This window comes from Leucopleurus acutus, assembly GCF_964270905.1.
Source record: "Leucopleurus acutus genome assembly, chromosome: 3".
Taxonomy (NCBI): domain Eukaryota; kingdom Metazoa; phylum Chordata; class Mammalia; order Artiodactyla; family Delphinidae; genus Leucopleurus; species Leucopleurus acutus.
Window position 1 is genome coordinate 49,622,722 of NC_139145.1, and position 13,907 is coordinate 49,636,628.

General features: G+C 45.6%; 1 protein-coding gene across 4 annotated transcripts in view; it reads right to left on the minus strand.

Annotated features, from left to right (window-relative positions):
* The window catches only part of NDST1 (N-deacetylase and N-sulfotransferase 1), an 82,546-nt gene that overhangs the window by 18,303 nt on the left and 50,336 nt on the right, over window positions 1-13,907 (minus strand). For all 4 annotated transcript variants that reach the window (XM_082837342.1, XM_082837343.1, XM_082837344.1 and 1 more), the window contains 5 exons: window positions 11,491-11,578; window positions 4,126-4,280; window positions 3,290-3,475; window positions 1,535-1,663; window positions 86-268 (listed from right to left, as the gene is read on the minus strand). In XM_082837342.1, the coding sequence (XP_082693468.1) occupies window positions 86-268; window positions 1,535-1,663; window positions 3,290-3,475; window positions 4,126-4,280; window positions 11,491-11,578 (741 nt within the window). The remainder of the gene's footprint in view (window positions 1-85; window positions 269-1,534; window positions 1,664-3,289; window positions 3,476-4,125; window positions 4,281-11,490; window positions 11,579-13,907) is intronic.

A 13,907-nucleotide genomic window follows, 5' to 3' on the forward strand; every position in this document is an offset into this window, starting at 1 on the left:
CTGAGACCATACCTGGGGTGCATGCCCGTGGGTGGTAGACCTTCCATCCCTGCAATGAGGCACCCAGGCCACCCATCCCACCCACCTGCCAGAGCGGGTCCTTCTCCTCGGAGAAGATCTGGAAGTACTTCTGGGCCAGCTGCACCGGGGGCAGTGTCTGCAGCCGGAGGTTGGTCCAAGAGTGCAGGAAACGCACCAGGTGCTTGAAGGTGTACAGGCCCAGGCGGTCGTTCCCGTAGTTGGACAGGTGCGTCATGAAGATGCTAATCTGCTCCGGGGAGGGAAGATGCGAGGCGGGGCCAGTCAGCCTCTGAGCCCCTTTCACTACCTTCACCCCCACTTCTGACCCTCTGGTCTTGCTTGAGCTTGTAGGGCCGCGCTCAATGACCAGTCCAGGGTTCACCGGGGCCGTCAATAAACTCACCGTGTGAGCTTGGGCTAGGTACAGCCAGGTGAATCTGGTCTGACACCTGAAAGGGGAAGCTGACCTCCTGTGCAGTCATATGGGTGCTCTTTTCTACTTTTTTGGCAGGAGGGTGAGGGGGTGCATGGAAGATAAGGGGTACACGGTTACCCCATAAAGCTGATAACACCACCACTTGATATCTATCTAATATTATTAAAGCATGGATGATTATTTCCATTTTACAGATAAGGAAAGAGAGACCCAGAAAGTTCAGCTGAACTTTCAGCTGAGCTATATATATAGTGCATTTTAAACTATCTATCTATGTAGATATGTAGTTTGATATATAGCTTAACAGATTCAGTTTACTATGTATTTTTATACAATATTTATATATTTATACACAAACACAAAGATTGGAAAAAGAACAGACAAAAATGCCAACACTAATGGACTTCCCTGGTGGTGCAGACTAATAAGAACCTGCTGTATAAAAAAAAATCAATTAATTAAATTCAAAAATTAAAAAAAAATAATAACAAGTTAAAAAAAAAAGGGGGGCTTCCCTGGTGGCGCAGTGGTTGAGAGTCCGCCTGCCGATGCAGGGGACACAGGTTCGATCCCTGGTCCGGGAAGATCCCACATGCCGCGGAGCAACTAAGCCCGTGTGCCACAACTACCGAGCCTGCGCTCTAGAGCCCGTGAGCCACAACTACTGAGCCTGCATGCTGCAACTACTGAAGCCCGTGTGCCTAGAGCCCGTGCTCTGCAACGAAGAGTAGCCCCCGCTCACTGCAATCAGAGAAAACCTGTGTGCAACAACGAAGACCCAACGCAGCCAAAAATAAATAAACAAATAAATAAATGTATTTTTTAAAAAGTGCCAACACTATTGTATGGAAGTGCAAGATTATAAAAGGGACAAAAAGACTGCTCAGATTCTCCACCAAGGTCATGCAGAGGAGCGGGGACACAGCCAGGGCTAGAGTGCAGGTTTCCCAACTCCTGGCTGCACACTTGCTCCTGCCCCTCCCCCCAGGCCAGGGAAGGCCTGCCTCGGCTGCAGCCGACTGTCCGACTGTCCGGCAGCCCCTCCTCACCGCCAGCCAAGGGCTGTGGAGCACTCACAGGGTTGAGGAGCACTGTGAGGAAGAGCTCGCCCCCGTTGATGATCTTGTCCAGCTCGCTGGAGCCGCCTGGGTACTCGTTGTAGAAGATCGTGTGTGTGAAGAGGCCGCAGGTCTGCCGCGGGAGGACCTGAGGATGGGGCGGGAGAGAGGAGCTATGGCTTCTCCAGGCACGGATGGTGACGAGCAGGGTCACCAGAAAGGGGACCTCAGAAAGGCAGCCTCTTGTGTGACCACACACACCCCAACCCTTGGGGGTCTTCTCCACCAAAGACCTGCAGCCTGTGACACTCCCCCACGTAAGCCCAGGGGCCCTTGCCATTTTACATATGTAAACACTTTTCATATTTCTCTGTACAAAATGAGCAGACTCCAAAGTAACAGGGACAGGCAAGTGAGAATGTTTCTGGAAACTTGGACTGTGCGCCCAGGGAGGGTCCCTGCCCCTCTCTAGAGCAGCTCTCCCAGGCACACTCGGTGACTTCTCTCCTGGCTTTGCAACCTGCCTCGTAGCACTCTTGGTTGTACATTAGTTTAGCTGTTTAGTATGCGATCCAGGAGGGCAGAGAACTCACCCGTCTCGTCACCGCCTCATCCCCAGAGTCAGTAGGAACGCCTGGGAGGTCAGAGGATAGATGGATGCAGGCATGAATCTGGCCTTCCCATGACTGCCCATCTGGACTGATGAGAACCGTCTAGCCACTCCAGTGGCTGAGGCCAAAAACCTAGAGTCATCCTTGCCTTACCTCTCTCTCCCATACTTTATATCCAAGTCATCAGCAATTCCTGTTGGCTGTAACTTCTAAGTATGTCCAGAATGTGATCACGACCCAGCATTGCACCCTGGTCCAAGCCACTATGCCTCAATGGGAAGACTGCAGCAGCCTCCTAACTGGTCTCCCTGCTCCCCACTTGGCCCCCTACAGGCTTTGCAACTCATAGCAGCCAGAATGATGGAAATCCTCTTAAAATATGAGTTAGATCATAAGAGCACTCCATTCAAAACCCTCCCATCACAGACTAAAAGCTAAAGTCCATCCAGTGGCCTTATGTTGCCCTGCATGATCTGGTCCATCAATCACCCCTCTGACCTCATCTCCTACCACCTCCTCCCAATTTGCTCCCTTCCAGCCATACTTGTCTCTTAGTTGGTCCTCAAAACCACGCAGCACAAGCCTGCCTCAGGGCCTTTGCACTTGTTTTCTCTGCCACGCATGCTCTTCCTCATGTAGCAGCATGGCTCATTCCCAGGAAGGCTCTCCCTAAGCATCCTGTTTAAGCTTCTCCTCTCCTCAGTACTCCCTGTCTCCATTCCCTGCTTGATTTTTCTCCACAGCATTTATGCCATCTGACCATTGTATACTTTACACAGTTATGAATGCACTGTCTCCTGCCACTAGAATGTCAGGTCTACAAAGGTGAGGACTTTTGATTTTGTGCACTTCAGTATTCCCAGTGTGTAGAAAAGCGACAGACACACATTTTACATAAGCCAACGAATGGATGAGACAGAGGCCTTTCCAGGGCCTCACTAGAGGCCCATTAAAGAATGCTCATCTCCTGATCCCCTGTCACAAAAGCATAGGAGTAGCTCACGAAAGAGGCAGACTGGTAGTCCTCCTTCCCCGGGATAGAGGGCCTCAGGTGACAGAGGGGACAGTACAAAGTGGCCTGAAACCCCTAACCAGCTCCCCAGACTCATGCTTCCCAGGATAGCATGTGCATACCCGCCTCCCAGGCTCTGGGCCACACTCACCATGATGCCGTTGTGGATGAAGCCGCGGCGGTAGCGGGCTGGCTTCAGGTGGGGGTACTCCTCCGTGCTGGTCACGCGGATGTTCCACACCTGCTTCCAGGCCTCGTACAGCTGCACGTGCACAGGGTACACGCCCGAGTGGTGGGGCGCCACTGCGTACCCCATGTCTGTGGGAATGCCGTGCTCCTGGGGAGAGGAGGGCCAGGGCAGGGTGAGCAGAGGATTTCTTCCCCTCTGGGCTTTATCTCCCCTTCGCAGAGAAAAATCAGAGGCTAGAACGGCAGAGCAGCGGGTCTGAGCCCTTGAGGTGCAGATGGGGAAGCTGAGGCTCAGGGCCCAGAGTCTCGGAAAGAGGCACCAGCCGAGCCGGGACTCCAATTCGGCCCAGCATTCACTTCCTCCAGCACCAGGAGTGAGGAACAAGGACGGGTGCTGTTCCTGCCTCTCTTGGCCTCTGACTGGCTGGTGGCTCAGGCTGAGCCAGCAAGCAGGCTTCATCCCCTCCTTGCTGGGCATCTCCTCCAGCCTTCTGGGGTACCCACTCTAGCCTGAAGATGAGAGCTTGGGCTCAGGAAGCAAACAGGCCTGGGTTTAAGTCCTGCACGGACCTCTTATTAGCTGGTGTGGCCTCCCAGAGCTCCAGTTTCTTGTTTAAAATGAGGCTATTGAGATACCAGCCTCTTGGGATCCCTGTGAGGCTTCAGTGAGACAGCAGCTATAAAGATGTTAATAAACAGCTGTCAGACGAACTGCAGAAGCAGCACAAGGCCAGTAGTTCTGACCCCCAGCCCAGCCCCGAGCCCTCCCGGCTCTGCCCTGTAGGGAATCTTACTCACGACAGCGAACTTCTTGTTCAGGGCCATCTGCTCAGCCAGTACGGACTGGTTGTGGAAAAGGTGGGGCTGCATGTGGCTCCACATGTGGGGGAACCACCAAAACTCCTTCACGTACGACAGCAGCAGGTCGTCCCCCGCGTCCTCAGCATCAGTACCTACAGCCCGAGCACAGGCAGCTCAGCCCGGCCCACCTGCCATGAGGCCCGGTGATGGGTGTGCACAGCCACAGCCCACCTGAGAGCTGCTTAGAGCGGTTCCGTGAGCTACAGCGTGGGGCAGATAGAGCCCCAGTCCAGGGCCCTGGATTTGAGTGTGGCCTTGACTCAGTGGGTGACTTTGGCTAAGTACTCCCCATCTCTGGCCCTTGGGGCCTGTCTATGCAATATGCAGTTCAGAGGCAATGATTCTAATGGTTTCTTCTAGCTCTGACTTGCCTGCTGTGATCCTATTCCTATTTTTCTACTGGGTCATTTGTCTTTTACTTATTGACTTGTAGATGCTCTTTGTATATGTACAAGATGTTTAACCCTGTCTCGTGTATATCACTACAACTACATCTGATATGCTAAGGGTTAAGAATATAAAAATACACACAGACAACCAAGTGTTGCTCTTATTTGGCTTTGGAGCTATGCTGCAGACTTTCCTCCCAGAACTGCAGACTAATAGGGTTTGCCTAGAACTCAAGAGAGGCTGTCCTCACTGTGGCCCACGCAAAAGGCAGCTCGAGGGAATGCTCACTACAGATGACTGCTCAGAGGCTGTTCCCTTCTGCCCAGTCCCAAGGGGCAGCTTGTGAGGACCTTGGGAAAGCCCCCAAGAGGAGGGCAAGTATGAACCAGGCAACCCTGAGCCTTCAACCTCAACCCTTAAGACTCAAAAATAAAAAATAAACTCATTCCAGATGAAGGAACAAGATAAAAACCCACAAGAACAATTAAATGAAATGGAGACAGGCAACCTACCTGAAGAAGAATTTAGAGCAATGATAGTAAAGATGATCCAAGATCTTGGAAAGAGAATAGAAGCACAGATTGTGAAGATACAAGAGATGTTTAACAAAGAGCTAGAGATTTAAAGAACAAACAGAGATGAAGAATACAATAACTGGAATGAAAAATACACTAGAAGGAATCAACAGCAGAATAACTGAAGCAGAAGAATGAATCAGTGAGCTGGAAGACAGAATGGTGGAAATCACTGCCACAGAACAGAATAAAGAAAAAAGAATGAAAAGAAATGAGGACAGTCTCAGAGACCTCTGGAACAACATTAAATGCACCAACATTTGCGTTATAGGGGTCCCAGAAGGAGAAAAGAGAGAGAAAGGGCCTGAGGAAATATATGAAGATATTATAGCAGAAAACTTCCCTAACAGGAGAAGGAAACAGTCACTCAAGTCCAGGAAATGCAGAGTCCAATACAAGACAAACCCAAGGAGGAGCATGCCGAGACACATATTAATCAAACTGACAAAAATTAAAGACAAAGAAAAATTATTAAAAGCAACAAGGGAAAAGCAACAAATAACATACAGGGGAATCCCCAAAAGGTCATCAGCTGATTTTTCAGCAGAAACTCTGCAGGCCAGAAGGGAGTGGCACGATATATTTAAAGTGATAAAAGGGAAAAACCTACAACCAAGAATACCCAGCAAGGCTCTCGTTCAGATTTGATGGAGAAATCAAAGCTTTACAGACAAGTAAAAGCAAAGTGAATTCAGCACCACCAAACCAGCCTTAGAACAAATCCTAAAGGAACTTCTCTAGGCAGAAAAGAAAAGGCCACAACTAAAATCAAGAGAATTACAAATAGGAAAGCTCACCAGTAAAGGCAACATAAAGTAAAGGTAGGAAATCATCCACACACAAATATGAAATCAAAACCAGCAATCATGAGAAGAGGAGAGTACAAATGCAGGATATTGGAAATGCACTGGAAATTAAGAGACCAGCAACTTAAAACAATCTTGTACATATATAGTCTGCTATATCAAAACCTCATGGGAACTGCAAACCAAAAGTCTACAACAGACACACACACAAAAAAAGAAAAAGCAATCCAAACACAACACTAAAGATAGACATCAAATCACAAGAGAAGAGGACAAAAGAGGAAGGGAAGAAAAAAGACCTCCCAAAACAAGTCCAAAACAATTAACAAAATGGCAATAGGAACATACATTTCAATAATTACCTTAAATTAAATGGATTAAATGCTTCAACCAAAAGACATGGGCTCACTGAATGGATACAAAAACAAGACCCATATATATGTTGTCTACAAGAGACCCACTTCAGACACAGGGACACAGACAGACTGAAAGTGAGGGGACAGAAAAAGATATTCCATGCAAATGAAAATCAAAAGAAAGCTGGAGTAGCAATACTCATATCAAACAAAATAGACTTTAAAATAAAGACTCTTACAAGAGACAAGGAAGGACACTACATAATGATCAAGGGATCAATCCAAGAAGAAGATATAACAATTGTAAATACATATGCACCCAACATAGGAGCACCTCAATACATAAGGCAAATGCTAACAGCCATAAAAGGGGAAATGAACAGTAACACAATAATAGTAGGGGACTTTACAACCCACACCAATGGACAGATGATCCAGACAGAAAATCTACAAGGAAACACAAGCCTTAGACCAGATGAACTTAACTGATATTTTTAGGACATTCCATCTGAAAGCAGCAGAATACACTTTCTTCTCAAGTGCACATGGAACATTCTCCAGGATAGATCACATGTTGGGCTACAAATCAAGCCTTGGTAAATTTAAGAAAACTGAAATCACATCAAGCATCTTTTCTGACCACAACACTATGAGATTAGAAATTTATAACAGGAAAAAAAACTTTAAAAAACACAAACACATGGAGGCTAAACAATATGTTACTAAACAACCAACGGATCTCTGAAGAAGTCAAAGAGGAAATCAAAAAATAACTAGAGACAAGTGACAATGAAAATACAACAGTCCAAAACCTATGGGATGCAGCAAAAGCTGTTCTAAGAGGGACGTTTACAGCAATACAATCTTACCTCGGGAAACAAGAAAAATCTCTGAATAAAGGTTATTCAGAGATTAATAGGCTAATAAACAACCTAACCTTACACCTAAAGCAACTAGAGAAAGAAGAACAAAGAAAACCCAAAATTAGTAGAAGAAAAGAAACCATAAAGATCAGAGCAGAAATAAATGAAATAGAGATAAAGAAAACAATAGAAAAGATCAATGAAACTAAAAGCTGCTTCTTTAAAAAGATAAACAAAATTGATAAACCTTTTGCCATACTCATCACGAAAAAAGGGGAGAATTCAAATCAATAAAATTAGAAATGAAAAAGGAGAAGTTACAGTGGACACGACAGAAATACAAAGGATCATAGACAATGCTACAGGTAACTATGGGCCAATAAAATGGACAACCTAGAAGAAATGGAAAAATTCTTAAAAAGCTACAACTTTCCAAGACTGAACCAGGAAGAAATAGAAAATATGAACATACCAATCACAAGTGCTGAAAGTGAAACAGTGATTAAAAAACTCCCAACCAAAGTCCATGACCAGATGGCTTCACAGGTGAATTCTATCAAACATTTAGAGAAGAGTTAACACCTATCCTTCTGAAACTCTTCCAAAAAATTACACAGGAAGGAATACTCCCAAGCTCATTCTATGAGGTCACCATCACCCTGATACCAACACCTGGCAAAGATACCACAAAAAAAGAAAATTAAAGGCCAATATCACTGATGAACATAGATGCAAAAATACTCAACAGAATACTAGCAAATCGAATCCAGCAACAGATTAAAAGGATCACACACCATGATCAAGGGGATTTATCCCAAGGATGCAAGGATTCTTCAGTATCTGCAAATCAATCAATGTGATACACCACATTAATAAACTGAAGAATAAAAATCATACGATCATCTCAATAGATGCAGAAAAAGCTTCTGACAAAATTCAACACCTATTTATGATAAAAACTCTCAAGAAAGTAGGCATAGAGGGAACTTACCCCAACATAATAAGGGCCATATATGACAAACCCACAGCTAACATCATTCTCAATGGTAGAAAGCTGAAAGCATTCCCTGTAAGATCAGGAACAAGGCAAGGATGTCCACCATCACCACTTTTATTCAACATGGTTTTTGAAGTCCTAGCTATGGCAATCAGAGAAGAAAAAGAAATAAAAGGAAAAGGAATTTTAAAAGAAAAGAAGAAGTAAACCTGTCACTGTTTGAAGATGACGTTATACTATACATAGAATATCCTAAAGGTGATACAAGAAAACTACTAGAGCTCATCAATGAATTTGGTAAAGTTGCAGGATACAAAATGAATACAGAGAAATCTCTTACATTACTACACACTAACAACAAAAGATGAGAAAGAGAAATTAATGGGACTTCCCTGGCAGTCCAGTGGTTAAGACTCCATGCTTGCAATGCAGGGGGCACAGGTTCGATCCCTGGTCGGGGAACTAAGATCCCACATGCCGCATGGCGCGGCCAAAAAGAAAGAGAGATTAAGGAAACAATCCCATTTACCATTGCATCAAAAAGAATAAAATACCTAGGAATAAAAGTACCTAACGAGGCAAAAGACCTGTACTCTGAAAACTATAAGATGCTGATGAAAGAAACTGAAAATGACACAAACAGATGGAAAGATATACCATGTTCTTGGATTGGAAGAATCAATGCTGTCAAAAGGACTATACTACCCAAGGCAATCTACAGATTCAATGCAATCCCTATCAAACTACCAATGGCATTTTTCACAGAACTACAACAAAAATATTTTAAAATTTGCATGGAAAAACAGAAGACCCTAAATAGCCAAAGCAATCCTCAGAAAGAAAAACGGAGCTGGAGGCATCAAGCTCCCTGACTTCAGGCTATACTACAAAGCTACAGTAATCAAAACAGTATGCTACTGGTGCAAAAACAGAAATATAGATCAATGGAACAGGACAGAAAGCCCAGAAGTAAACCCATGCACCTATGGTCAATTAATCTATAACAAAAGAGACAAGAATATACAATGGAGAAAAGACAGTCTCTTCAATAAGTGGTGCTGGGAAAACTGGACAGCTACATGTTAAAGAATGAAATTAGAACATTCCTTAACACCATACACAAAAATAAACTCAAAATGGATCAAATAATGTAAGGCCAGACACTATAGAACTCTTAGAGGAAAACATAGGCAGAACACTCTTTGACATAAATCACAGCAATATCTTTTCTGATCCACCTCCTAGAGTAATGAAAATAAAAACAAAAATAAACAAATGTGACCTAATTAAACTTAAAAGCTCTGCACAGCAAAAGAAACCATAAACAAAATGAAAAGAAAACCCACAGAATGGGAGAAAATATTTGCAAAGGAAGTGATTGACAAGGGATTCATCTCCAAAATATACAAAACAGCTCAGGCAGCTCTATGTCAAAAAAACAAACCACTCAATCAAAAAATGGACAGCGGGCTTCCCTGGTGGCACAGTGGTTAAGAGTCCGCCTGCCAATGCAGGGGACGCGGGTTCGTGTCCCGGTCCGGGAAGATCCCACATGCCGCGGAGCGGCTGGGCCCGTGAGCCATGGCCGCTGAGCCTGCGCGTCCGGAGCCTGTGCTCCACTACGGGAGAGGCCACACAGTGAGAGGCCCGTGTACCGGAAAAAAAAAAAAAAAAGGGCAGAAGATTTAAATAGACATTTTTCCAAAGAAGATATACAGAAGGCCAAAAAGCACTTGAAAAGATGCTCAACATCACTAATTAGTGGAGAAATGCAAATCAAAACTACAATGAGGTATCACCTCACACTGGTCAATATGGCTATCATCAAAAAGTCTACAAACAGGGACTTCCCTGGGGGGTCCAGTGGTTAAGACTCCATGCTTCCAATGCAGGGGATGTGGATTCAATCTCTGATCAGGGAACTAAGGTCCCACATGCCACACAGTGCAACCAAAAAAAAAGTCTACAAATAATAAATGCTGGAGAGGGTGCAGAGAAAAGGGAACCCTCCTATACTGTTGGTGGGAATGTAAATTAGTACAACCACTATGGAAATCAGTATGTAGGTTCCTTAAAAAACTAAAAATAGAACTACCATATGATCCAGCAATCCCAGTCCTGGGCATACATCCAGAGAAAACCATAATTTGAAAAGATACACGCACCCCAATGTTCGCTGCAGCACTATTTACAACAGCCAAGACACAGAAGCCACCTAAATGTCCATCAACAGACAAATGGATTAAAAAGATGTGGTACATATATACAATGGAATATTACACAGCCATAAAAAAGAATGAAATAATGCCATTTGCAGCAACATGGATGGACCTAGAGATTATCATACTAACTAAGCCATACAGAGAAAGGCAAATATCATATCACTCATATGTGGAAGCTAATTTTTTTAAAAAATGATACAAATGAACTTATTTACAAAACAGAAACAGACTTACAGATATCAAAAATGGTTACCTAACTTATGGTTACCTAAGGGGAAACATGGTGGGGAAGGATAAATCAGGAGCTTGGGATTAACATACACTACCATGTATAAAATAGATAACCAACAAGGACCTACTGAATAGCACAGGGAACTATACTCAATAGTCTGTGATGAGGGAATTCCCTGGTGGTGCAGTGTTTAGGACTCCACACTTTCACTGCTGAGGGCCTGGGTTCAATCCCTGGTCAGGGAACTAAGATCCCACAAGCCAGGCAGCACAGCCAAAAAACAAAAAAAATTCTGTGATAACCTATGTGAGGAAAGAATCTAAAAAAGAATAAATATATGTATAACTGAATGACTCTGCTGTACACCTGAAACTAACACAACATTGTAAATTAACTATACTCCAATAAACTTAAAAAAAAAAAAGAAAAACTCGTGACAGTGCTCATCTCTGGGGTGGGTACAGTTATAGGCCATTTTCATTTTCTCTGCTACATATTTCTGTAAAATTCTTAAAATCCAACCAATTCCTTTCTAAGGCTGAAGTAGTACAAAGAATATTAAAAGGTGGTGGTGAGAGGGAGACAAGAGGGAGAAGATGCCCACCCCCTGAACAGCAGAGCCTAAGGCCCAGGGACAGATGAGTGGGGGCCGTCGTGTGTTACCGCTGTCTCCAAATGCCCTCTGCCTGGGGCTGCGACTGCTCTGTGGGCTGTCTGGCTCTGGGAGAGGCCACAGAGGTCAAATGTGGCCCTAAGTGGGCCCATCCGCCCACCTGCTGACCCCATGGCATAGCACTCCGAGGGTCTGGATGTTGAGGGCCCCTGGAAGTTGCTAGTGGGGGCAGAGCCAGGCCCACTTACCTGTGTGGAAGAATTTCCCTGAGTAGCCCAGGTTGAAAGTGAAGTTTGGGATGTGTGTCCGTAGTTCGTTCTGCGTATCAAATAGGGCCTAGGATAGGCAGAGTGGGGAGAAAGGGGTGAGGGGAAGCCAGAAGTTCCCCGCTTCTCCCAGAAGGGTTCAGCTCCTGCAGGACCAACTATAAAGTTGGCAGGGCCCATAGAAAAATGAAAATAGGGACCCTTGCTCAAAGAGTGTTGAAAATGTCAAGAAGGAAATAGCAGAGCATTATCTTGAATATGGGCCCCTTCCAAGCATGGGGCCCTGTGTGACTATACAGGTCCCATACCCACGAAGCCAGCCCTGTGCTGCCACCTCCACCAGGCCTCTGGCAAGACAAGACATAGACTCTAGCCTGGTTCTGCCATGCCCTTGAGAAAGCTATGCAAATTCTCCAGGCCCCAGTTTCCCCAGGTGTGAAATAGGGATAATAATAGCTCCCTTATGGGGCTCTTGGGAGGATTAAATGAGATACTGTATGTAAAACAGCCTGGCATTTTGGTAAGTGATGAAAAACAGTGCCATTATCATGTCTGTGGTCACTGCCACTGTGAGCCTCATGTCTTCATCTGTCAAATGTGGGGGATTTCACCTCGTTGGTGACTGCAAGGCTGATGTCAAAGGACCACGACTTTTCCAGAGACGTACTGTGTGCCCAGCAATGCAGTGTTTCCATGCACAGCTCACCCACTGCTTTGCAAGTCAATGAAGGGATGCTGACACTTGTGAAACAAACATACAGTTGTCCTCTGGAGTCAGAGCTCAAAAAAATCCCTACCAGGTATGATGCACAAGCCTGCTAGGAAACCTGTAAGAAGAGCCCGCTATCAGAACACTTTGCAAACAAAAAGTCCTGGCCCTCCTTGGGGCCACCACCGGCATCTTACCAAGGCCATGCACTACCTGGTGGACGCCCATGCTCTAGCTGTGTGGCCTTGGGCCAGTTACTTCACCTTTCTGAGTATTAGTGTCTGTAAAATGGGCTTTAAAACAATACCCACCTCACAGAGCTGCTGTGAGGATCAGATGATGCAATGCACAGAAAGGGCTGAGCACAGAGCCTGGCACTTGCCAAGCCTTGAATAAGCACTGCTGTTGGTATCATTTAAGTTGCACTGTACAGCCCGTACTGTACAAGTTAATGAGGCAACATTCATGTCTCTGTAAGGAAAGCTCAGTTGTAGCCAGTCCTTGGGATTAAAGAAAAAAAAAAAACCTGCCCTTTCTGACTCAAAAGGATGTTTAAAGCAAATGGGACCTGGCTGGCACAGAGCTCTACAGTCTGCACTGAGCTGAGTACACTGAAGAGGGCATCTCTTTTAGTATTCTTCTACAGAAAAGGCTCCAAACTGCTAGCATTCCTCTCATTCCAATAATGGGGAAAATAAGAACCAAGAAGGGCAAGCCCAGGGTTCACAGGAGACACAGTGAGCCTGGCAGCCTGATTTCCTCATGGGGTCGACCCTGGACCAGTCTCAAGGACTCATCCTGGACAGGAAGCAAAGACCTAGGTTACAGCAGGAGAGAGCAAGGTTGGGCCACCTGAAGAACGTCCTAAGGAGAAAACAGAGTAATCTACTTCGCTAGAGGTGGGTCGGGGCATTGCATGACGCCTCAGAGCTGGAAGGCTCAACAGGAGTCGTCTCAAAACTTGCTTTCAATAGGGGAGCCCCTGAGGAAGTGAAACCTCAGGAGCAAACCCAATGGGTAAAGCAGATCAAAGCAACACTGCTCTGTCCCAGAGGTAGATCCGGAAGGGCTCAGAGCCTGGCATCTGCACATGCCCCCTCACCCCAGCCATCCAGGTCCTTCCCATCCACCCCATCTTGTCATTTCACCGCTGAAGCTCAGACGTGGAAGGGACTTGCCCAAGTCACCCAGTCAGTTAGGGGCAGATTGGGACTGGAACCCAGGTCTTGACTCCCCAGACAGTGCCTGCCCCTCAGCAGCATCTACTCTGCTCTCCCCTGCAGGTGTACGGAGGAGCAGAGAGTTCGCTCTAGACCAAGGCAGGAGGACGATGGACGCCGCCCCCTGCCCCAGCCCAGGGCCTTCCTTCCAGGACCCACGGCCAATCCCAGCACAGCACCCACACGGAGGAAAGTATTCCTCTTAATTAAGTCTCCTTTTCCGTCCTCCTCCTATTGTCAGAAAGAAGTCTTGGTTTGGTGCTAATACGTTTCTAACTCTCACTAATCTCGTATAAGAGAGGACAGGTCATCAGTAGGCAGCAGTACTTCGCTAGAATTTAATCCTCTGTTTCGTTTTCATTGGATCTATTGTTATGGTTGCCCTCTGTTTACACTAGTGATGTTGTTCCTTTTGCATCCAACTCTGAGTAAAGTAGTGAGTAGATGAAAATGGTCTCAATTTGCAGGCT